Source organism: Heliangelus exortis, chromosome 1 (genome assembly GCF_036169615.1).
Source record: "Heliangelus exortis chromosome 1, bHelExo1.hap1, whole genome shotgun sequence".
Classification (NCBI taxonomy): domain Eukaryota; kingdom Metazoa; phylum Chordata; class Aves; order Apodiformes; family Trochilidae; genus Heliangelus; species Heliangelus exortis.
Window position 1 is genome coordinate 40,497,999 of NC_092422.1, and position 23,386 is coordinate 40,521,384.

General features: G+C 40.2%; 1 protein-coding gene across 13 annotated transcripts in view; it reads right to left on the reverse strand.

Annotated features, from left to right (window-relative positions):
- Nucleotides 1–6,165: 6,165 nt before the first annotated feature.
- KLF12 (KLF transcription factor 12) overlaps nucleotides 6,166–23,386 on the reverse strand; it is a 249,071-nt gene continuing 231,850 nt past the window's right edge. For all 13 annotated transcript variants that reach the window (XM_071741198.1, XM_071741127.1, XM_071741143.1 and 10 more), the window contains one exon: nucleotides 6,166–15,519. In XM_071741198.1, the coding sequence (XP_071597299.1) occupies nucleotides 15,338–15,519 (182 nt within the window). In that variant the 3' untranslated portion in view covers nucleotides 6,166–15,337. The remainder of the gene's footprint in view (nucleotides 15,520–23,386) is intronic.

Sequence of the window (23,386 nt, forward strand, 5' to 3'; positions counted from 1 at the left end):
TCTGGGATGCCTTCTGCCACAAGTGACAAGGGACACCCAGGAGATGCCTAGGAACAGGAATAACTTTGAGAGCACCTTGAGATCCACCTTGTTATCATTTCTGTCTCTGCCACCTCCTGCACCTTCTGCTTAATATTTCCACTGAACAGGTTAAATGATCAATCCTTCAGCACCAAACCAGGTTGTAACCCTGCTACTCTCTCTGTAAGGAGTGTGTGAAGGCCTCTAAAGCCTTCTCTCCTCCAGGAAAAAGGGTGGTCTGAACACACTCTGGCCCTGGCTGCCTCCACCATCCTCCGGCATCATCCCCTCGGGTTCCATGCCTGGCTCCCACACCTTGGAGCATGTTCTGCCTTTCTCCTCTTGTAGATATAAACCCAGGACTGCAGTGGCCAGCAGCAGAGACCAGGCTTTGCTCCTGACCCTCTGAATGCAGGAAAAAAAAACAGGGAAAATAATCTGTGACACAGGGGCATGCTCACATGGGGCCCAAAAGAGTTCAGGTGGCTTGGACATGGGGCAGCCTTCCTCCATGCCTTCGGGACCAGGGTTCTGTGCTGAGCTGCAGGGACAGGCTTTCAATCTACCACCAGCAGTTCAAATCAGAAAAAAAAAACCAAAAAAATGTTTCATATATTTATGAAGACCTTCCTGCCCCCTAAAGCAAGTTGTCACCTTCCACTGCATCTTTGAGAAGTGACAGTCTGCCCACTGGGTATCACCATGAGGTGTCACCACTGCTCCTGCCAGTTACAGCCAGTGGACTCCTGGTCACTACTGCTCTGAGCTGAATTCAAACTCGAAATTTCTGGCAATGCCAACCCTGCTTCCTACCGATATTCTTCCTTCTTGGAGAGTCAAGGAAAATATTTTGAGCCTGAAACCTTAAGGTTTATGAGTATCTGGCCATCAGTGTGGATCAAACGAAAGCTGATAGTCCCAAAGGGCCACAGTAGTTTCCCTCCATAACACCACCACCCCCATCCCAGAAAAAAAAAAAAAAAAAAAAAAAAAAAAAAAAAAAAAAAAAGCGCAGCACTTCTGTCCCACATTTGGCAGGTTATTAATTTATTTTAATTTGCAGTAACCGTGACTGAGTTACATTCATCTTTCCAGATGTTGGTAGTGATGAAAGCTCAAGGGATATAAGCCTTTTCTGCTGTCAGTAGGCTTGTGTGCCAAGCCTTCTCTTGAGCCCCTGGCTCCTGCTGTACTTTTCTTGTGTCTGTACTGCTGCTTTGTGATAAATGAAACTTGCAGAATCACACGTACTGTGGTGGAGGAACAAGCATCTCGTCTGGGGAGCGGTCAGTGCCGGAGGCTAGAAACTGGGGTTGTGTGTACATCTGCGGAGGCTCATGTAATAACTGCTGCAAAGTTATTACAACTAAAGCAAAGGTTCTGAGGCTTTGATTACTAATGTCAAACAAAACGGGAAACAAAGCAAGGCTGAGGAAGGAAAAGGGCCCTGTCCCCACATTCTCCTTCCCCCTGCCTTGTCACAACGAGCAGCTTTTCTGCCTTTGTTTTATTTGCTCTTAAATGCCTTTGCAGTCTTCCCTTCTTGGCACATTCAGAGACTCCTGGGAAGCTCAGAGTTTACTCTCAGTTGCACTGAGAAACCCCAGATGGTATAAATGATCATTTGTAAATAAATGAATAATCAGAACCAAAAAGCTCTGCACCAGACTTTTCTATTTTATTTTTTTTTTTTTATAAAATGCCTCAGAAACAGATTGCATACTTCACCAGCTGACTGAAACAGCTACATTACCAATTTGCATGTGCAGAGATCAATTTCACTTCAGCTAATCCCAGGTTTTTTATTTCCATGAAGCTCCTTCTTCCATGCTGTAACTCCTTCTGGATTCAGAGGTGTATATACCAGACTTCTGCTTGTTGGAGGAGAGAAGAGCCCCCCCAGGAGCCTGGTTTCCCACTCCCATTCCTTGCCTATGGGCCCATTTGCCTGATTGCAAGACAAGCCCCCTAGCTGGGCTTACACCTCCACTTCATATCTTTCCTGTCCCCTGAGACTCTGCCTTTTCCTTCTTCACCTCCATCCACACTTGGGTGCTGTGTTGGTGTATTCAGGACTCCGGGCTGTCTGGGTGCCCTGGTTTAGGGCCCGGGTTTGGTCCTTGGGCCCCTCTGTGGGGACACCACACTGTCCCCTACCAGATGCACACTGCAGTCCAGGCTTGGGATGAATGAACCCATTCTGCCTGGGGGAGGAGGGGGGGGAGAACAGGTCAGGTCTGAGGGTGGGGACCACCTTGAAACATCAGCTGAGTGTAGGGGACAGGCCCTGAGCATTTGTTTCTTCCTCTTGGCCTTCTGGTTCTCACATCTTAAAATAAAGATCTTCAAAAATGCTATACAGCTTTTGAATGGACACCTGGCTCCTAAGGTATCCTCCATAATGTTCCTGGTGCCCATGGATATGGATTTATAGAAACCAAAAGCTAGTCAGTACACACATGCACATATACATACAGTGCACACATCTGTGTATAATTATACATATATGTACATACTAAGCAGCTACATACATATGAACTTGCATGTTTAAATGTGCAGCCAGTCAGATCTCTGATGTCAGTGTAGACATAGCCAATATTTAAGAACAAATGAAGAATTAAAGCAGATTTATCTGCTGGGTAAAGTGATAGCTGAGGAATGGTTGCATCCCTTGTCCTGCAGCAGCCACCTCTCTCTTTCAGCAGCTCCAACGTGTTCCCAACAGGCTGTGGGTACAGGAGAGGAGGCTGTTTCCCAGGAAATCCCCTTCCATCCTGGCTTTGGCCTCAGTTACATTCAGATGGGCTCCATGCCACCCTGTCAATGAAGCAATTTCTGTGTGTTATGCTCCCAGGTCTACCAGTTTCTGGGACATGGAGACACATGATGGCATCAGCCAGGGCTGGATTTGCCTCTGCTGAAACAAAAGAGCATGGCAGCATGCCCGTGATCAGCCTTGTCAAAAGGGCTGAGATTTTTCCACCTCAAAATCACACCCAGTGTGTTAGAGAAGGTGCTACAATGGTTCTTTTATTTATGCAGTAGTTTCTTTCCTACATACATGACATATTTAATGAATGTATGTAATTGTACTTCTTTTCCAGCCATAGACTGCTGGATGGAGACAGAAAATGCCTTTCCAGAGCTGCAGGATTCCTCATTCTCACTCAGTACCCAGTGACAGTGTTCAGCCATCAGCAGGGCCACGTACGCTATGACACGTGTCACATTTACGATCCTGTTGATCACAGGAGGGGGAGATTTAATAACTCCTGACAGACTGCATACATACCAGAGCCTCTCCATGGCACTGCATTAGTCAGAAAGGCAGAGGGGAGCCCATAATAAATGTTACAAGGGGAAATACCTTTGACTGATAAAGAGCTGAGCGGATGACAAATCACAAAAGCCTCCAGTGAACCCCTCAGGAGCAGATAACCTTGAGACGTACCTGTATATAAAGATTAAACAGCAACCCAAGGTCTGCAGAGATTTATAGAGCTTTGCAAGTGTCTTGGTTTCTCTGTTTGCTTTTGTAGTTGTTTGTGGACTTTATTGTTAGTTTCTGCCTGTTAATATTCCATACAAGCTCAAAAATCCAGGCTTAGAGAAGTCACCCCAGGGAAAAAAAAAAAAAAAAAAGGACAAAAAGAAGAATTTATGTGAAATATTTTACGAGGAGATTTTATAGATCAATATCCCCAGCAAATGAGAAAGATAACCAGGAAAAGGCACAATATACCTGTGAGCAAGGTTGTGCAAAGATATAAACAAAAACATGAAGGATAAAATATATTGACATGTTTGAGCTTACTGGCTAAATCTGGTTATTCATTCCTCCATAAGTGGCAGTCCTAGTTATTATGGGCTATATATTTTTGGTAAGACAAATATGTGAGGCAGTAAATGCCTTCGTTAGTATGCTTCAGAAGGAAGGGTAGTGGCCACTGCTGCTATTTGGGGCCTCTCAGGGAAACTACTGATGGGTAAAAAAACCCAAGTTACAGACTGGGTCAAAACCTTAACCAGGGTGAGTTCTGCCCAACAGCTAAAGCATGGGAGTAGAGACCTGAAATGGTTCAATACAATTTTGAACACAAGGAAACATTTTTTACTGTGAGGGTTACTAAGATCTGGTATGGGTGTCCCAGAGAGGCTGTGCCATCTCCATCCTTGAAGATATTCCACAGATAGATGTCTGCAGATGGTCCTGAGCAACTGGCCCTTGGTGTTTCTGCTTAAGCAGGGGGGTATGACCAGAAGACCTCCAGCCTCAACCATTCTGATTCTGGCATTTCTTGCTCAACTACTGAGTCACTGCAGCTTACCTTTGGTTTTACATCTATTACAAGGGTATAATTTTGCCTGATTTTTAAGGATGGTAAGATTGGTAAAGGACCTGTTTTGACAGAGTGCACCCCAGGCATTGCTGAAGAGACCGATTATGTTCAGGAACAGCCTGCCCCACAAGAGTCCCTCTTTGGAAAGGATGAATACTCAGTTACCACATAAATTTGGTTCCTCTAGCCTCACCCTTTCAACTCCCAACTAAAACCTTGTGCCACTGTGTCACAGGGCGGCAGAATGGAGTACAGTAAGCAGGTCTTTCAGCCTGATCTTCTGTATCTGTGTGCTTCCCTATTGCAGGCTGGTGGGGAGGAACAGCATCATAAACCCATGGGTGAAAGTCTGCACTGTCAGAGCTCTGTCTGGAAGGAGGGCAATCTCCCCAGTTCCAAGGACAATGTCCATGTAATTGTTTCTGAACATAGAGACAGGACCATGCTTATCTGATCCAGCAACTCAGTGTTCAAAGTTGAAGGTGGTTCCCAGCAGCCACTCTTCATCACACTCGCAGGGAGCCAGACCTGCCCCATACAGTGTACAGCACACCACACATTGACTTTTCACTCCAAATGGACCATTCAGTAAAAAAGGGGAAAAAAAGGGGGGGAGGGGGGAGAGATTAGATGACAATTGAGCTGTTGTTTGTGCAAGTGGAAGAAATAACTTTTCAGGAACAGACCACAGGTCAGGGCAGTGGATGGTGTGGGCGTTCGCTGGAGAAGTCAGACTAAACAGGCAGTGATGCGTTTTATACTTATGGCACTGTTGGGAGAAAAAAATGATATTAAACACACAGAGGACACTGAAAAAGAACAAACAACGTATTGTGTAGAAAGCAAAAGTGCTTTGGAAGGGCCTATAGTAGGACTATTTGATTTTTAAATTAATCAGTGGGTTGGAAAGACTCAAGATCTACTCTAGTACAGCCTTAGTTTAGACGTGTCCCTTGATAAGGCTGAGAGGTCTCCAAATCAAATCACTTCATTTGTTTCTCTGCATGTAACCATGTAATGCTATGGTTCTTATTAGATAAATAAATTATCATATTGGTTAAAAGCATGTGGATAGAAAGGCAAGGAAAATTGTCATTTAAAGAGAAATTTCATCATTAAGGGCAAAGTGCTGCTTCAAGCCTCTGGCTTGATGTCCGCTGTTGTCCTACAGCCAGGTTCAAACATAAAAGAAGCTTCTTGAGGATCAGACTTGAGGGAGAAGCTCATTGTCCTCAAAACATCCCTGTGAGCAATCACAAATACCATCCCTCTTCAACCAAGTATGAAGCTGATGTTTCTAGAGTGCCCTTGCCCTCCTCCAGTGGCTGTTCCTTCACCTTGCTGGCAGACCAGACAATTCCCCTCATGGCTGCATGGGTACCTTAGGTAAGCTGGACATTTAACTGTGCCAGCATCCCTACACACAGAGAAAAGACAGGGAAAGAAGCAGACACAGACACCAAACTCCATTTTAAAAGTACTATGGAAATTCAGATTATATAGTAACGCAAAATATTTTTATATCATCCCAGGACATTTTTGTTTATACTGTGCAGAATGCTATTTTATTTCTTCCAGCTTTGCCACAGATGCACAAACACTCTGAAAGGAGAAAGAATGCCTGCACTATATGGTAGCTTTTAAAAAATCAGAAAAGCAAGTAAAATCCATTTCTTAAGCAAGCATTCCATTAAAAAAATCACTATATGTTTATAGATTTTTTTTTTTAACAAAGGTTTAATTTTAAAAAGTTAATAACTGGGTATTCCAGAAGGTCTGAGTCATCCACAGTAATAATTAGGGGTTTTGTTCCATACAAAATGCTTTATTGAACCTTCATGCCTCCATTCAGATAATTATACAAATGCATACATTTAAAGGTTTAAACTCTATTTCAATTCACAGCTCAATTCATAGGAAAGTTGAATACAGAAAAGCAATGCACCAACAAAATATGTCTGAGACACCATTAAAAACGATAACACTTGTTCATTTAAATCTTTGAGAATAGACTGGAATAATCATCCTCTGACAGAATTTCATTAGGGGACTCCCTTTACATTATCATAGGGAAAAAAATCACCATTTTACAGTAAGAGGAAAAAAAGCTCTGAGTATATTTACAATACATACACTATACATAAATACAAGAACAACACTTACATAATATTAATAAACTTATAACATAGGTGTTGCCTAAACACTACATAGTATATAAATGCACAGAAAACTATTGGAAATTAGATCTTTAGATGATTATTTTTATTCTGGAAGAAAAGTAATTTTTGCATTTAAAAGCTTTTGAAAAGAAGGCAAAAGAAAAGACTTAAGGAACTAATGTTTGCTTGCTAGCACTGGTATTTTTATTCCTTTTAAGTATAGGACCTCTATTGACACTATTAGCTCTATGGGGTTACTGAATAATAACCCTCCCTTTTGCATCTGATCTAGGAAAAAGATTGAGGTGCTGTACATACTAATTCCATTGCTGTGAAGCTCCAGTCCCAAATGAATCACTTGGTAAACTAAGGGATGTTTTTGTATTTTTACACAGGAAGACCAAATGAACGCTCATTGGTACATACAAGGATAATGACCTGATCAAAGGGAACAATCTGGGGCCAAATGCAACCCCATCCTTAGGATTTCATTCAACTAATGCCATAGGGGAGTTTTCTTCATCCATAAGTGACTTGGCCAAGAACGCTATTTTTTATTATTGTTGTTTCCTCCTAAACACAGCTGAAAGAACTTTATGGTATTTTTGACCCCACATGTTGATAGCAGTGTCCAAATCTCTTTCACTTGAATTGTATGAATGCATCTCTGTGTGTGGGTTGAAGGTTTTAAGGCTGATGGTGCATGAAACTGAAGTACTTCATTACTCCCTCTTTGCACATTCGATTGCAAGTGCAAATGGGACATGAAACTTTTTTAGAGACAGACAACAGGTCAAGAGAGCATGGTGTGTAGGTGTTCAGCAGAGAACTTAGATTACTGAGGAAGCAATGTATAGGACAGTAAGCAAAGAAATCAACCCTGGAGGTTTTTTCATGAAAAATGAGATACAAATGTAGCAATGAAAAATTGTTTGAAGCCAGAAATGACAATATGAACTCTGAATTGTGAAAAAGATCAGTTCAGCCATGAAGGTTATGGCTCGAACTATCTTTCCAAAGAAGCTCTTTACATCTAGAGAGGCAGGAACAAGGAGAAATGCAGAATCTGTATTTCATGGTTCATGACTGTGACAGTCCATCAAAACTATCACCTGTAGCCCCCTACCAGACACTGAACTATTGTTTTGCAAATGCAGAGGTCCCAGCATGGAACAAGGTTTAGCAAGTATAGGTGTGAACCATTGTTCACTTCTTTTATAACTGACAGCATCTTGGCTCACCAAAACTTTTGAGACTGAGCTGGGGAAGATGTTTCAGGTCACACGTACAGATAACAGGACCTCACATTTTTTTTTAGTTTTTATTTTTGTAAAAGCTAAACTTCATTTTCATGATTCTGCTTGCCTGGAGGACTGAATGACTGTGTAATGCATAACCTAAAAATAACTAGAAGGGCAACCAAGTTTATTTCATAATTTAAAGTCACTAAGCACAAGTTGCTATAGAGGTATGCTGGCAGCTAATGAAACTGAGAATAAAACAAGTCTTGTGTTTGTTTTTCAGAACGAAGAAAGGTGAAGACAAGGTGCCCTTTCCTACACAAGAGCTAACACACACAGGGCTGGAATCAGCCAAACCTCCCAGCATTGCAAGTTTCCAAAGGTGCTTCTTTTGTAGAGCTGCTCCAGAACAAAGAAATAAACCCTCCTCCTTTCCAACAATAGCCCAGGTATGAGGTAAGAAACTAATGTTTCCTTTGTCCTTCTGATGAGACATTGCCTGGTGCCTTCCCAAAATCCCCAGCATGAGCTGCATTCTTTCTTGTGCTTAATATCTGGAGATTACATTCAGAATGACAGAATATTCTGATGCATATTCTGATGGGATTATTTCCAATCTTGGCCAATATTTAAAAATAAGTTGTTACTAAATAAGGTATTGTTACATGATTAACCAATATGCATAAACATCTAGTTTTTATCATTTTCACATGTGGGTCCATGTGTTTGTTTTGGGTTTTCTTTTTTTTTTTTTCTACTACACTTTCTTCTGTATATGAGCATCTTTATGCACACCCAATCCTGCCCCAGTGAATAAAAACCAAAGAACAGTCCTCCAACTCCAGCAGGAACCCACCAATAGTAGCAGAAGTCTAGGCATAATCTGGAATTTTTCAGATACAAAATTTTGCCTGGATAAATGAATGGTATAAATTTAGAGGATGGAAAACAGTCTTCCATTACAAAGGTACTAGGACAACCAGTTACACTCTGATGTTCAACAAATTCATTTTTAGGAACAGAAGAAGCAGATGAGAGGGCATTACACTGCTATTTCAAGAATCCATTAGCAATAGTTAAGGGTTTTTTTGTTGGGTTTTTTTCTTTTTTTTTTTTCTTTTTTTTTTTTTTCTTACAGAAATCTACCAGATTAAAAAAATAATTGAGAAAAATTGGAAGAGTCACAGCTGGCCATTTTCTTGTAAGATCACTAAATCTACTGATGCAAATGTTTAGGCCTCTCAATATAAAAATATCCTTACTCCATTTTAGAAATACCAACTTCTTGTTTGCTATTCAAACGGTCTCTAAACTGACAGTCCCCTATTTTTTACTCATTTGTCCCCAAAAGAAAGAAAAGCAAGCGACACATTTTGTCCTCTCCTGAAGTCAACCAGTTCTAAGATATTAAATACTATAAGGATTACATGACATGAAGGAGACATAAGGTGAACTCTTGTATTTCCAGAGTTTGATGCAGAGGATTTTTCAAGAGAATCTCTACTCTACCATATACCCTAAAAAAGCTCCATTGGGCTTATTGCTGGTTTTTGGATTATTTCACTAAATAATACCCTGAATACACGGGCACATCAGACATAAATTAAGAAGAAAACCCCTAAAACACTTCTTGACAATGACCTCCATTCACACCTACAGAGAACTGATACAGATATGAGTAATTTGTAAACCAAGATTAATCTTTTTTCTTACAGGTATGACAGATGTTATCTGAGAAAACAACTAAAACTTCTAACATAGTATCTCAACATGTGAAAATACAAATGGCACTTTGTGTTTCTGTGCTGCATTATTGTTCTCAGAGTACAATTTCATTTTCACCTTATTGTGAAGAGAATCCTGTAAGTTATTGCTGTGTAAAAGTATAGGAACATCCCATCAGTTCTAATTACAGGCACTTTCAGTTTCTGTTTCATCTTTTAAAATAGATTTTAGGCTATCCTGCTGAAGTGTATATGCATTTTAAATGTCAAAACTGTTCTCCTACAATTGATTTTGTTGACATGCTACTGCACCTAGAAGACTAAACTCCCCTGGAATCAGCAAAGAGCAGCTGCCTCTTTCAGCTCTGCAAACTTTATTCAAGATGCATTGTAGTCAGTGAAATACAAGAAATAAAATCAAATTAGACTTTGCTGTTACTGTTATCTGTACTCCACTGTAAAATGCCAGAAGGAAAAAAAACAAACAAAAAAACCAACCAAAAAAAAAAAAAAAAAAAAAAAAAACCAACCAAAACTTCCAAAAAAACCTCAGAACACACAAAAAGCCCCAAACCTTTCATACACTTTTCATTGTGATTAAGTATTTTTTTTTCCTTTTTCCAGTCAAAGACATTCTGAGTGTTGACTTATTTGACACTGAAGGACTGAGTATGACTCTGCTATATTGCACACCATCTGCTGTGAAACAGCAAAGAAGTGGCCACTCCATTTTGCAGAGAAAACCTGCTCTGACAAAACAGAACAATTTACTTCTTATGTTGTGTTTAAGCTTTGCAAGGTATTATCTTACCATTTTTTCTGATTAAAACTAAAGGATTTAAAAAAATGTATTTCATTTAGCCTATTTACACCCCTTGTAAAACTTGGGGTTTGAAAATACTTTTCCACTGTCATGTATATTGCAAAATATTTAAACTGTTAGAAGTATAGTAAAGTACTTTCAAGGTATTTCTAAAGATGCAGTATCCTTATAGTTACATTTTTGTGCTAAAACCTGATTTACTGCAGAAATTGTGCAGAATTTAAGCCTTTTCCAGGTACCAATGGGTGTGATTTTATAAGCATACACGACACAGCAACTATTACATTATGGCAGAACTGTAAAAACAAAGCAATCTTAAATTTTGTTCTCCAGTTATAAACCACAGCCAAAGGCATAACACAATAACATGAGCTGGTTTCTTAAGAAGGTAGTATTTTCTTTTACAGTGTTTATTTCCAACTCTTCCCCTTCCCTTGTTTCTTAAAAAATAGAGTTTATTACCTGCACATGGGTGGAGGCACATGGAATTGCTGAGGTTTATATGTGTGGGTGAATGGATGAGCATGCATGAGTAGGATGGATTTACTGAACAATCAAAAGACTTGTCTACTGTGGAAGATGCAATTTCACAAACTGATCTTTCCAAACCAAAGTTCAAGCTAAAAAAATAAGCTGGATATTAAGTGAGACTTACTCCAATGTTGAGGTACCCACCTTCAATAAAGGAGAAAGAGATTTTTTCCATTAAACAGCATTTATTATCAGAAGATAATTTTATAAATGGCAACTAGAATACATTTTCAATGTGGCTAATGGAAAACAAGACTTATGATCACTGTTATTCCCATAATTAAAGGGGAGAAAGGCTGTCCAGCTATTTGTCCATGCTCTGCACTGTGAGTTTACCCCAAACATCAACATCACTGATGTAATTTTCAACACTGTTAATTTTTTTGTACGTTACTTGGGGAAATAATCATATACACAAGTCAGTCTAAATCTATTTAATTAACTTTGTAAGCATGATAGAGAATAAGGAATACTGCATCTTCATTCCCAAGTATAAACTGCTGTTGCAATGAGCCAATTTTACAGTTCTGAATAAAACAGTTGCTAAAAAAATAATGACGATTTAAAATTTAAAGTTTTGTATCAAAGATGCTTGCTTGTTACGTTTTCTTATAATGCTGGCTACTGAGATTTCCTGACAATTCCACTGAATCCTTTTGAAACCATGAAGTCTGACACTTTGTGGCATAGTTTCCCTTGTAAGCTATAACGGGCACGGTGGATATTACCCATTCTTTATGCACACTTAAGTACAAACCTCTGTCTTTCTGAAAGAAAGGGACACTTTATAATTGTCTCTCCCAACTGTTCAATTAAGATGGATCTACTGTGTTGTGTCAAGATGAGACCTGGTATTTCTGCATGCTATGTATGATGTAAGCCTTCACCAGAACTACTGAAATGTCACGGACCTGCGGTGGGATACAAGGATTTTTGAGCAAACTACCTTGGAGCAATAACCCTTGGTCTTTGCACAAGCACAAATTTGAACAGCAGCTGCTGAGTGAAGGACACCCTGAGAATCTGAGGGACATGAGCTCAACATCCAAGCACCCCTCTCCTGCAGAGTAGTTTCTCTTTAAAATATTTTAAAAGGGGCAATCAAACCAGTAAATAAGCTCACAGAGTATTTGGGGTTTAAGCCTAAGGGTGCTGGTATGAATCAGAAACTTCCCAAGAACCATAATAGGTACCTGAAAGCCATTGCTGGACTACTGCTGGTTGTGTAAGGTGTCTGGAGGCAACAGCAGCACACAAGCCCTTGCACATGTGCTAGGAAGCTTAAGGATATACTTCCTTCCTGTGAAATACAAAAATTGAGCATACACGGTGATACCTTTTTGGCTTTATTACCACTGACATACTCTATCCCTGTGTTCCTTGGTGTGTGTGCTGCTTTGGGGCTCCTTGAATAAAACCAGACTTTTTCTGTCCCAGTGTTTTCTATACATTAAGTAACAGGGAACCAGCTGAAAGACAAGGAATTCACACAGCACAAGCTTGGCCTTGGGAGATGAGCCTCCCCAGGGCCTGTGATACATATGCTCCTCTCTGGAGCAGCTCAGAGCTGAATGCGGAAATGTAAGGCCCCTCAGTTTCTCCTTGAGGAGCTTTTCTGTCTTCATGGACTGCAGGGCAGCCTAAAGATGACACTGATCTCTCCCAGTTACACTCAGCCTTTGTGAATAACATCAGAGATGATCTCTCTTACTGCTCCTCTTATGTGCTAACAGAAAAGCTCTAAGAATTTCTGGTCAAACAAATGATTTTTTATGGGAGAGAAAAAAAAAATCACAGATCCTAAAAGGAATACCATATGCCATTGGTTCTTTAATGTTAAAAGAATTACTGCTATTCAAGTAATTACTCAGTAAAATGTTCATGGGCAGGAAAATAATTTTATCAATTGACTTCTACCTGACCCAACTCCTCCCCCTAGACGCTGAGAATGACAGATCCATTTAGGAGGACAATACTGAGCTACATAAAAGACAGACCTCAGACGTTGTAATCCATGAACCATCTCACACCCAACACTAACACCCAGCCTTTTACACCAACAGCAGTCACGCTGCTGGTAAAGACCCCGTTCTGCTGCCCTGCAATGCCTCATGGCCTATTCAGAAGCCCTGATCCATGGCAGCCTTTCCACACTTTGCATGGACACTTGGAGCCTCTGCTTTTATCCCGATTTGGAGCCGGATACTAAAATGTTGCCAAATTAGGTGAAGTTGATTGCCAGTGCAGTCAATGGGAATTCATAGAGGCGTTTTCCCCACATGGCTACAAATAACTTGTATTGGGCTTCTCTGCTGACCACTTGGCAGAGGGGAACCTGGTCTTTAGCAGTTCTTCCTTCAGACTGCCAATCCAGTGCTAGGGAATATTAAGAATGTATTTAAAGACAATCTCTGGGGCCTCTGAATGCTGCTATATCCCAGCTATAATAATCCTCAATTAGCTGCAATTGCTTTCAGTATCAGTATGGGTATTGTGTGCTGTGGGTTTTTTTAGGTTTACCTTGATTTCAGAATACCCCCAGCATTTCTACAGTTACTTCAGGAATCAGGATTTAATTCAGACTGGTCAAACCTTTAAAAATGAACAAGTGGCATCACAAGTTTAATCTGTGCAATTCCTGGAACCAAATATTCATAATTAAATGCATTGCAAAAGACCTTTATGTATACATCTTTCATCTACAAGCTATAAAAATCTCAACACTTACAAAAATCTTGCCTCCTCCTTTGTCAAATTTAGCTGAATAAGCAGATCCTTGTGAGGAAAGAAAAGAGAAAAACACTATTTCGTTTGCATGAACAACTGATGACTAAGAGTTTCTCTCTTTCCTACATAATTCATTTAATACAAATTTGCTCACAATTATAGGGCTGTATGGGAATGATCAAGAATTTCCTTTTATTTAATCTGAAAAGGCTTGGATTGAAAATCCCAGCAGAGGCAGCCACTGGTACCCATATAAAGGGCCATTTATATCATATTAGACAGCTGGCAAAATCTTGTTATTCCCTAGCTCCCAGGGAGAAACCTAATGTCTTGCAGAGCACCACTGCAGAAACATTTCTCCTTCCTACTTATGGTTCATCCACGGAATCTTCAACCATCAGCACTTTCTTGCTTTACAGACATAAGTATTACGTTAAAGGAAATTAAAGTACTTGATTATGGTACCTAGCAGGTCAGTGAAACCACTGGAAAAATTAACTTAAATGATCTTATGTGCTATTTCTGTGTATCCCCCCCTTCTATTGGTGCAGAGAAGATTACTGTCTTGAGAGCCATTTTACTCATTATTGCTTCTTCTCTGCAGGAGATGCAGCCGTTTCTTCTCTGTTTTGTTATGTTGGTACATTCAATTCCATTTCATTAGTGGCCACATCACTAACCCTGGTACCAGCAAGTGTTAAGATCTGACTAACCCAAGAGATCCCTTGTGTTCAAACAGTGGTTGTGGGGAAGAGGATACCTGGATGAAAGAAAACTGCATGTTGAAAACAGGGTAGTAGTTTTCAGATGGGCTCTTTCTATACAAATCAGAAAACGGTTCTAAATAAGTCCATGGTAAAATACAGATAATTAATATTGTACTTTCAGCAGAAATGCTGCTGCCCCTTGTTTATTTTACAGACTTCAACAACAACAACAACAACAAAAAGAAAGAAAAGAAAGGAAACAATAAAAAGATAAAAGAAAAAAGGTTAATGGCTGGTGTCCTCTAGGGCATAATGACAAATTGTGGTACAATATTAAAATGCCACCATCCTTATTGCAAAAGTCTGCTCAAGTGACCCTTCAGCTCCAACAGCGGGACCTCTCCAGCAGAACCTTCTTGCCTACTCACAAGCAGCTTATCTGCAGCACAGCTCGGGCATAATGCTGACACCGCCCAGATGGTACTCAAAACAAGGGGAAAAGATAGGATAATAAAGGTCTAACGGTCTTGCTTTCATCATCATCATCATCATCATCATCATCATCATCATCATCATCCATTTCTGGTATCTAAACCTCCGATCAGCAGTGATTTTTCAGGAACAAAATGTCCGACAGCTGAGAAAACATACAAGCTATAAACATTTTTGTCAAAGGATGCAGCATGTAAAATAATGCCCATTCCTGTAGCATTTCGGCTGCTATTTCCCAGGTGATTGTGATGACACTTTCAGGGGGGTAGCCATGCTGAGGGGCAGACGGGGTTAACTTCAGATGGCGAGGAGAAGAGTGGCACTTCTTTTCCTGCTTTTTTTTTTTTTTTTTTTTTTTTTTTTTTAATGCATTTTAAAATTTTTTTAATTTTTTTTTTTAGATTTCTTTTTTTTTTTCTTTTTCTTTTTTTTTTTTCTTTTTTTTTTGTTACGGACATCAGGGAAAGCCCTGCCTGTTAACACTGCAGAGGAGGGATTCAGCCCCGCTGAATTCACTCTGTGTAGTTAAGAGACCCAGCTCTTAAACTCGGCTTGGAGCAGGTAAGCGTTTCTCAAACCAGCATGTGCCTGCGGCGGTGGAGCGCCAAGTGGTCTGAGCGGGAGAAGCTGCGGTCACAGTCCGCACACTTGAACGGCTTCACCCCCGTGTGCTTGCGGTAATGCCTCGTCAGTTCGTCGGAGCGAGCAAACTTCCAGGTGCAGCCTTCCCAGGTACATTTGTAGGGTTTTTCTCCTGGGAGAGAAAAAAGAAAAAGGGGAGGAAAAAAAAAAAGAAAAAAACCCAAACAAACGCAAACACAACAAAACCACAAAACAAACAGGTGGTGACTTTCCCCTCGTTGCTCTTAATCCCCCCACCCCCTCTCTCCCTCTCCCCTCCATGAACACCCACTGCCCCGGGGTTGCTTTAGGCCAAATTACACAACTACAGGGTACTGAAACTGCTGAATATAATAAGAGCAGGCCTTGAGATTTATCATTCCTGTGGCATCCACATGACTAAGAAAATCAACAAGATTAAGGCAACAATATAGCTCCTACTTTGCAGGGGTGATGTGGGGATTAACATCGGGACAAAGGGCTGCATAATTACTCCTGTGATTACTGTACCAGTTTGCTATCCTCATCTGGTCAGGCTACACTTTCTCCCAAAATGGCCAGATTACCTGATATTTCAGCAATTTATCAGAGCCTGACACAGACTTCCAATTACATCTATGAAGTTTATGATGGTTTCTAATTATTTGTGTAAACAACACTGCAGGCCATTTCTTAGCAAGCTGCTAAAAATGAACTACAATTTCCCAATTAAACATAAAAATTTAATTGGCAAAATGTCCTCTTTATTTATTGCACTCGCTTTCAGTAAAATTAATTTTGCATGTAAGATGTTACCAGGAACAGCGTACAATTTTAAAATGTACTCATCCTTGGGATGTGCAGAACACTGTAAATAAATACCCCTTTACTTCAACTAGCTCAACCTTGGGCTAAGTGTACATTTTTGGAAAATTCCACCTCATACTTTTGATATAAAGGTGAGCACGATGCATGCTCCACATTCTCTGCCGTATCGTATCAGAAAATATTAATACAGTAAAACTGGATTTTGTGCTTCCATAACACAACTGTTATAAAACACCATTTTTGCAATGTTTGTAGGCTATAATTACTCGTGATTTCTATCACCAGCCCTCAATGCATACATGGTAAACGCTCTTGGCATTTGATCACACCTTAATCCCACAGCTGAGCGTGCACCAAAACTGAAGAATGGAAACTGTGTGAGGTCTGTACAGCTCTTCCTTTGGTGTGTCAAAAATTATTTTTTACCTCCTCTTCTGAAAGCATCTAGTAACAACAGAAGAGCATCTCTGCAACAACTGTCTCCTTCATCAGGCACAATCATTCCTCATTTATTATCTCCTATGAATCACCAGCAGCTTGCAAGAAACTATTTTAATTACACAAACCAGTGACGCAACACTTGCTTTGTCGTAAGCAGCACCTCCCTCCATACATCTCTTCAAAAGGCAATAAATACTTTCCTGAGAGCTCTTGGTTTCCAAAGAAAATTCCCAAGTAAGAATATCATTGCAGTTTAAATAGCCCTGAAAAAGTCCAGCTGAAATGGCCTCTGTAAGGAGACTGGATGCTATGCAGGCATGTCAGCAGGGTTGTCAGCAGCATTTTTGCTCCTTGGGCTGGTACCTCCTGTGCACCATCTGTGCTCCAGTTTTGATGTCAGATGGGGGTGGAAGACAGTTGCTGTGAGGAGAATCCAGCAATCCAGGCTCTGAGGTGACCACAGCCCAGAGCTGTACCAGCAGCAGCTTAGCCTAGATAATTCTACAGTCCTCAGCCAAGCACAAGGCACCAAACAGTGTTCACTGCCCCTGGGCAGCTACAGTGTTGGGTGCCTGGAATCCAGCAGCTGCCGTGAGCTGGATGGGCATAAGGTACAGGGCAGATGGCAGGTTGAACACTCTTGCCAATGACAAAGTGCTACTAAACATGCTCAGATTTGCCACCACACTGTCTTACATACATATCCTTGCCACAAACAGTTGGTGCAGAGCGCTGCACAAATACAGAAGTCTCCCCATTTGACTTGGCAAGTCTATCCTAACACTTGTCCCACAGCATCAACAATATCCAAGTGGGGCACTTGCCCTGTCCATCCTCAAGGTACTTTAAAACTTTTTGTTTCCAATCTATAGATACTGCCCAGCTGGTTTCTTTGACCACAGAGACATCCTGAGCAAAATGAGGCGGCATTTCCTAAACTGTGCATCCTTATTTAAAAATATCTGAAATTCCAAGTCTCTCCCTGCCCCAACATCCTTCCCCTGCAATGGCCTCTTTGGTACACAAATCCCAGATCTCCTTTCCCTTGACAGAACACAAATGGAGAACCTGATACAGGGAGGGGATAGTTGGTGAAAGAGTAATCCCAGAAGTAGCTTGTTTGTCCATTAAAACAGTATCACTTCAGGTAAGAAAAGAAAATCAGCTGATGGAAGAAGGTAAGAAGAGGTCATTTTGATGGAGTTCTCAGGTGTTGCTTCCAGCCTCCCTCCTGAATGAATCCTGCTTACCCAGCCCCTATAAAGCTATGTGAAAGAGACAGGACTGACCACATTCCTCTCAAGCTATTTACACCACTGAAGGAAAATCGCTCTTACAAGCTCAACCTAAGAAGACCTTTCATTATTTTCAATTGAATATATGCGTATAGCATAAGAAGGAAAAAAAAGGCAAAGCAGCAGTAGTCTGAAGACAGCTGCACCTTAAACAAGCCACTGTAAAGAAAACATGACTTTCATTGTCGTGAAAGACATGACTTTTCATTGGATTTTTCATAATCAATAGAATTCCATGCAAACTCATTTTTAGGGTTAGCACCTCCATTATCTGTGGCTGGACAGGTGCTCGACAAAAAATTTTCTTTGTGGGTAATACTATATTAACTCTTAACTTTTTGTTTGGTACTGTCCCAGACAAGAAAGCTGACCATAAAAAAACCAGAAGATGCAGGAGTTTCAGGGATGGAAAAAAGACCAGCAGAAGCAGAATTGCTAGAGGACAGGAAGCTGGTGTCAAGTATCCCACAGTAGCATTGTCTGATGAGCTTGGGCACTCACAGCTGAAATTCTCAGTACAGTCAATGGAGAGAAGCTGGACCACAGCAAAGCAACCCAGAAAATGGTGAGTGAAGAGGTGAAAGAAACTGGTTTGTTAACTGAAAGAAACTAAGCCCAGTGCTTTTATTTTTATACACATCTTCTTCCTCTATGAGTCTATATATAAAAAATGTATGCTTATATTTATATATATCATATTTTATATAACTATATATATATATTTATACACATATATATACACTTTATATATGTATATATATAAAATCCATCTCAAGACTGGACTGCAATGGAGTGGAAGTCAACTACTCAACCATTTTGACTCAGACACTTCTGCCTGTGTGAGCACTTGAGCTCAAGTGTTTAAGCAACTCCAGGGTTCAAAGTATGGGCACGTTTTGGCTCCTTCGATGTCTTGGCAGACACCAAGTGCAAGGGAGCAGTCACTGTCACACACCCAGACATTCAAATTCTCCTTCAGCTCCACAGAGCAAAAGCAGGCAGTGTGAGTCTGCAGTAGCAACACATGAATAAAGGAGAAGATGAAACAGTGGACCACTTCTGGAAAATGGTAGTAATGACAACTGCAGAAACAGACTAAGAATCTGTGGCAATTAACACGAGAAGGAAAAGATAACTGGAAAAAGGTAAAATCCTGTTAGTTCAATCTTCTGAATCTGTAAAGTTTTATATTGATACAAGCTACAATTTAAAATAAAAGCTTGAAGTCATAAACATTTTCACAGGACCTAACCTTCTAGATTTGCACCTGCCCTGGGCTGCTCTATTGTTTTATCAACCTGACATAAAGATTCAAAACATAGAGAAACTGTATTCTAGTGCTATCTCACAGCTTTGTCTTGCAATACATGCACAGTGACAGGAAGGCACAGCAGGTATATTCATGGATCAAGTGGGACCCTGGAGCATTGAATAGTTGTTCTAGACAGTTCCCTGTAGAAAATGAGTATTTTCTATTGTTTGGGGAAGTTAATTATGAAGTTTCAAAGGTATGACTCAATGCTCCAAATGGAACTAGTAATTATTTTAATCTTGCATTAACAAACATCCATTTCTAAGAGCCCTCCAAAACCTTGACTTTTGTAGTCCAAATTCCACAATCCAAATTAGTTTAATTACTTTTACCATATTATTTTTCCTATCCTATCATGACTCCTCACTCTTAAGCACTTTAGAACACAGTTACAACAGTTATTCATTAAATCTCCCTAAACTCAAGCAAATTATGAATTAATAATGCTGAGTAATTAACACTGTACACTGCTCAGCCAATCCTTCCAAAATTTTCCACCGTTCCCACAGCCCAACATCTCTCTTCTCATATCCTCATTCATTTACTCTAACATCAAGTTCGTTCACCCAAGGAAATAAATCTTTCTCAAACTTTTCCTTTACAACCTGATGACATTCACATATTCCTTAAAAAAAAAAAAAAAAAGCTGTATGTGGGTACCAGCAGGAGACCAAGTCATGTAACAGATGCAGGGCCCAGGGTCTGTTCTACACTGGGTGGAATTTTCCATGTGGTATGTTCCTTGGCAGTTGTCCTCTGTCCATCATCTAGCTGGTGCCATGGTATTTGATGCCAGATGCTTCAAAGGCAGGCACCACAAAAACACCATGTAAATAGTTATGGGTAATTGTGCCAGTGAGGAAACTGCTCCAGAGCTCCAGGAAACAGAGCCGGGCTTATGTTCCCGAGGCTCCCTAGGCAAGGAGATTTATTTACTACAATTGCCCTATGTACTCCTAGCACACTCCCAGTTCCCTTCATTTGTGTATTATTTAAGCTTCATTTATTCATCAGTTTAGCCAGCTCTTGGCAACAGTGTCATTAAGTAATGATGAGGTAACACCTTCTGCTACCAGGACAGAAACCATGCCAGTGACCAAATCCTAAATTGATTTCTTTCTCTGGCATAAACTCATGTCTCTCTCTAGTGCTACAGGTGTGTGCCATCTGTGTCCACTTCAGACATTGCCATCTATCCAATTTTTCTGCACATAAATTGTCACCATGACTCTGAGTTATTACGTCACTTCTCTGTAACCCCTTCCTGCAATGGTTCTCAGCACTCTGAAATACTGGTGACATTATTATTCCAAGTAAGAGTCAACTAGAAAATAAATGTAAAGGACTGTTCAGGTGTACAGGTTTAGTCATCTAGTCAGATTTTCCTGTATTTAAGCCTTCATCACCCTGTGAAAAAGCCACATGCTGGAATTCCACTTTTGAGAAGGACAAAGCTAGAGAAACTCTTGGAAACAAAACTTGTTTTATAGGTTTGTGTAGTGTTTCCAGACTGGGAGGGTGGGATATTGGAAGAGATGCCATCCCTCACTCCATTCACAAAATTCAATGGCTTTGAGTCAAACTTGCATGGTTTAAAAAGTGGCAACTGCCAAGCCCCACCATCTATAGCCACATATTTATTCACTGTTTCTACTGCCATTACACCTGGAGGAGTATCCCCACATAAAACCAGAGTGATGTCCTAAAAATTTAGCCCATAGCAAGTACATATAGAAAAAAAAAAAAACCCATCAAGCACGTCTGTGTCTATATTTGATGATGGTAATTTTTCTAGTCAAAGTAAACAGATCTGCAGCTTTGCAGGGCTGAGGACATTTCCTGGCAATTCCAGCTTTGGTTTCTGCTACAGAACATTATGCAATATATATAAGGTACAGTATTTATATCAGCTGGTTTCGGCTTCCTTGTAAACACCAGAAATACTTGGAGACAAGTGGAAGAGTCACACTAGACCCATACCAGTAGGATCCTAAAAAGGCAAATCATAAATTGAAAAACACAAATTATGGCTAATTAGATTTCATATTTCTACTAAAAATAAGCTGTTTCAGGCAGAAAAGAATCTTTTTACAGCAAAAACATTGTCTGATAATGAGTATCCTCAGCACTCCCAGAGGAAGAGGACAGCTTAGCTTTTAGGCACAGGGGAAAGGGAAAAATGACAACTCTAATGTTTTGTGTGATATTTTTATTAGCATAATTTTTTAAATGAAAAACCATCAGAGCACTTATAAAGCACTTTCCAACTTCAAAGTGCTTTATAAAGCTTTTTTTTTTTTTTTTTTTTCTTTTAATGTATTACTTCACACTTTAATAGCACTGTGTAGCACACATTGTGTCTATTCTGCAGGTAGAAAAACCAACAGAGTCAGTCTCAGCAACTTTCCCAAAACTGCAGAGAAAACAAACAGTGATTTTATGACTCACCTATCAGGAACACCTTAATTTCTGCAATGAAGCTACTACATCTCAGTGTCATCCCTTTAAAGGCCTGAAATGTTTTCAATCATTTTGATGCAAAACTCCAATTAAATTATTAGATGTCTTTCAAAAGGTAATTTGGGATCTCTATTTCCAAGATCCACTGCATCTCCTTGGTGAAGGTAGCGCATTTGACATTTGTTTTTCAGTTTTGTCAAAATATGCAAATCAGGTATCTTTCCGGGAAGAGCACAAAGTTTCGTATCAGTTGAGCAAGTCTGGGAGAAGAATGTCTACGAACAGAACAAGAACATACTGTGCTGCCTGTGACATGTCTTGAAATTCAGGTTTTTTATCCCTTGCTCTCACTCTTGGGCAAAGCTCAGGGATATGGTTTCTTCACGTGAAAATGGGGAACAGAACAATTTCTTCAGGTCAAAAACACAGTGAGAATCAGCACTCTAAAACAAGAGACAGAACATCATCACTCTTTTGGCAGTTCCTGCACTGATTATGCAGGCACTGCAAGTCCTTTTCCCACATCCCAACGTGCAATTACCTTTTCACATTTCACTGCACTGATGAGCTTGGGTCCTGTCTACATCCTGTCCCTTCTTGTCACTCCCTCTGCAAGATCAGTTCAGAACCCTACTTCTTCTCTCCTCCTCCTGCATACTGTCCCACACACCAAGTACAAGTTGCATCAGTTTACTGCTATTTTAATACAAATACCAGCAAAAAAGACTTTGTGATCAGGCTCACAAGAACTCCTTTCTTCAAAGATCAAGAAGGCAAATCCCTTGAATCAGTCTCAGACCCCGTTTGTCACTGAATGCACAGAAGAGAAACAAAGAAGGAATCCAAGAAACTTCTCTTCTACATTTTCTATTTTCAGGCTTCTGCAGACTTTGATGAGGTGCATCCTATGATGGGATATACCTAGTCCTATGTATGATCCAAATGTACTAATGTTCTGGGACAAGGATTAGTCATGTACATTGGCAAGGGTATTGCTGATGTAAAAACGTGATAAATGTATTTCATGTAAAAACAGTAATTTTTTTTTTAGATGTGAAAGGCATTTCTGTGCACCTGAATCCAGGAACCTGACCAAATACCAACAGTAGATGCCAAATAATATTTTATGACCATTCTTGATAATTTTTTCCTGCATGATGTATAAATATTTAAGAATATGTTCAATGTCTATATACATATATACTTAACATGTATCTTATTTATATAAGAGAGCATGGAAGTTTCTTCCTTCCCTCCAGCCACAGCAAATATATTGAACTATCCAGTTTCCTGTGCTATGAGGAAGGCTGAGATTTTTCTTTCACAGCAGCCTTCTCACACTTATTTAGGAAAAGTGATGCAACAGATCTGCACTTCCACCAGCATCCAACTGCACAGAGGGTGCCAGCAGACCTGCACATTAACTTTGTAACTGGGGTGCTCCAGGCCTGGATTTTAGTCTGGCTTCCTTAAAAAAAAAAAAAAGACCTTTCTTTCACTATGGTCCATAACTGCAAGGGAAATGACAAAGAAGTAACACTTCCCTTTCCATCTGCCTCCAATTTTGCGATTGTCACTCCTACAGGAGGCTTCAGGGATTGCTCCACCAGATTCAGCAAGAGAATGAACTTCTAGACTGTTTGTCAGTAAGAAAGTTAAACCTTCATCTACCTGTAAAATCCAAA